Genomic DNA, 1,390 nt, shown 5'->3' on the forward strand with positions numbered 1-1,390 from the left:
GGAAAATCAAGAAATTTTAGGGAAAAAAACCGGGAAAATCAGGGAATTTTCGGGGAAAAAAACTGGGAAAATCAGGGAATTTTAGGGGAAGAAAAGTTGGGAAAGTCACAGAATTTTTGGGAAAAAACCCGGGAAAATCAGGGAATTTTTGGGAGAAAAATGGGAAAATCAAGAAATTTTAGGGAAAAAAACCCGGGAAAATCAGGGAATTTGGGGGGAAAAAAAGGCAGGAAAATCAGGGAATTTTAGGGAAAAAAACTGGGAAAATCAGGGAATTTTTGGGAGAAAAAAAGGCAGGAAAATCAGGGAATTTTAGGGAAAAAAAATGTGAAAATCGAGAAATTTTAGGGAAAAAACCTGGGAAAATCAGGGAATTTGGGGGGAAAAAAAGGCAGGAAAATCAGGGAATTTTTGGGAGAAAAAAAGGCAGGAAAATCAGGGAATTTTAGGGAAAAAAACTGTGAAAATCGGGGAATTTTAGGGAAAAAACCCGGGAAAATCAGGGAATTTTGGGGGGGAAAAAGGCCGGAAAAGGAGGAGGAGAGCCCTGCTTTTGGTGTCAGGCCGGGAAAGGCGGGAATTCCCCGGGAATGCCGGGAATGCTGACCCACGTCGGCGTGTTTGAGGGCGCCCACGTCGTTGGTGCCGTCGCCGCACATGAGGGTGGGGAAGCCCAAGCTCTTCAGGGCCGTCACCACGAACTCCTGGAGGGGGAAAAAAAATGGGAATTTTCGGGAATTCCGAGCTGGAATTGTTCAGGGAACACCCTGAGCTTCATCCCTGGATTCCAAGAGATCCCAAATTCTGGGAATTCCCAGCTGGAATGGGCTCAGGATTGTTCAGGGGACACCCCGAGCCTCATCCCGGATTCCAAGAGATCCCAAATTCTGGGAATTCCCAGCTGGAATGGGATCAGGATCGTTCAGGGGACACCCTGAGCTTCATCCCTGGATTCCAAGAGATCCCAAATTCTGGGAATTCCGAGCTGGAATGGGATCAGGATCGTTCAGGAGACACCCTGAGCCTCATCCCTGGATTCCAAGAGATCCCAAATTCTGGGAATTCCCAGCTGGAATGGGATCAGGATCGTTCAGGAGACACCTTGAGCTTCATCCCTGGATTCCAAGAGATCCCAAATTCTGGGAATTCCCAGCTGGAATGGGATCAGGATCGTTCAGGGGACACCCCGAGCCTCATCCCTGGATTCCAAGAGCTCTGGATTTTGGGAATTCCGAGCTGGAATGGGATCAGGATTGTTCAGGAGACACCCTGAGCCTCATCCCTGGATTCCAAGAGATCCCAAATTCTGGGAATTCCGAGCTGGAATGGGATCAGGATTGTTCAGGGGACACCCTGAGCTTCATCCCTGGATTCCAAGAGATCCCAAATT

General features: G+C 48.1%; 1 protein-coding gene across 1 annotated transcript in view; it reads right to left on the bottom strand.

Moving 5' to 3' along the window:
- LOC114072337 (manganese-transporting ATPase 13A1-like) overlaps positions 1 to 1,390 on the bottom strand; it is a gene marked incomplete at both ends in the record, with an annotated part of 27,556 nt that overhangs the window by 19,069 nt on the left and 7,097 nt on the right. Inside the window, one exon of the mRNA XM_027910246.1 lies at positions 608 to 704. Within this exon, the coding sequence (XP_027766047.1) occupies positions 608 to 704 (97 nt within the window). The remainder of the gene's footprint in view (positions 1 to 607; positions 705 to 1,390) is intronic.

Source organism: Empidonax traillii, unplaced genomic scaffold (genome assembly GCF_003031625.1).
Source record: "Empidonax traillii isolate 1590-97213 ecotype Southwest subspecies unplaced genomic scaffold, ASM303162v1 scaffold3021:size38144, whole genome shotgun sequence".
In the NCBI taxonomy this organism is placed as follows: domain Eukaryota; kingdom Metazoa; phylum Chordata; class Aves; order Passeriformes; family Tyrannidae; genus Empidonax; species Empidonax traillii.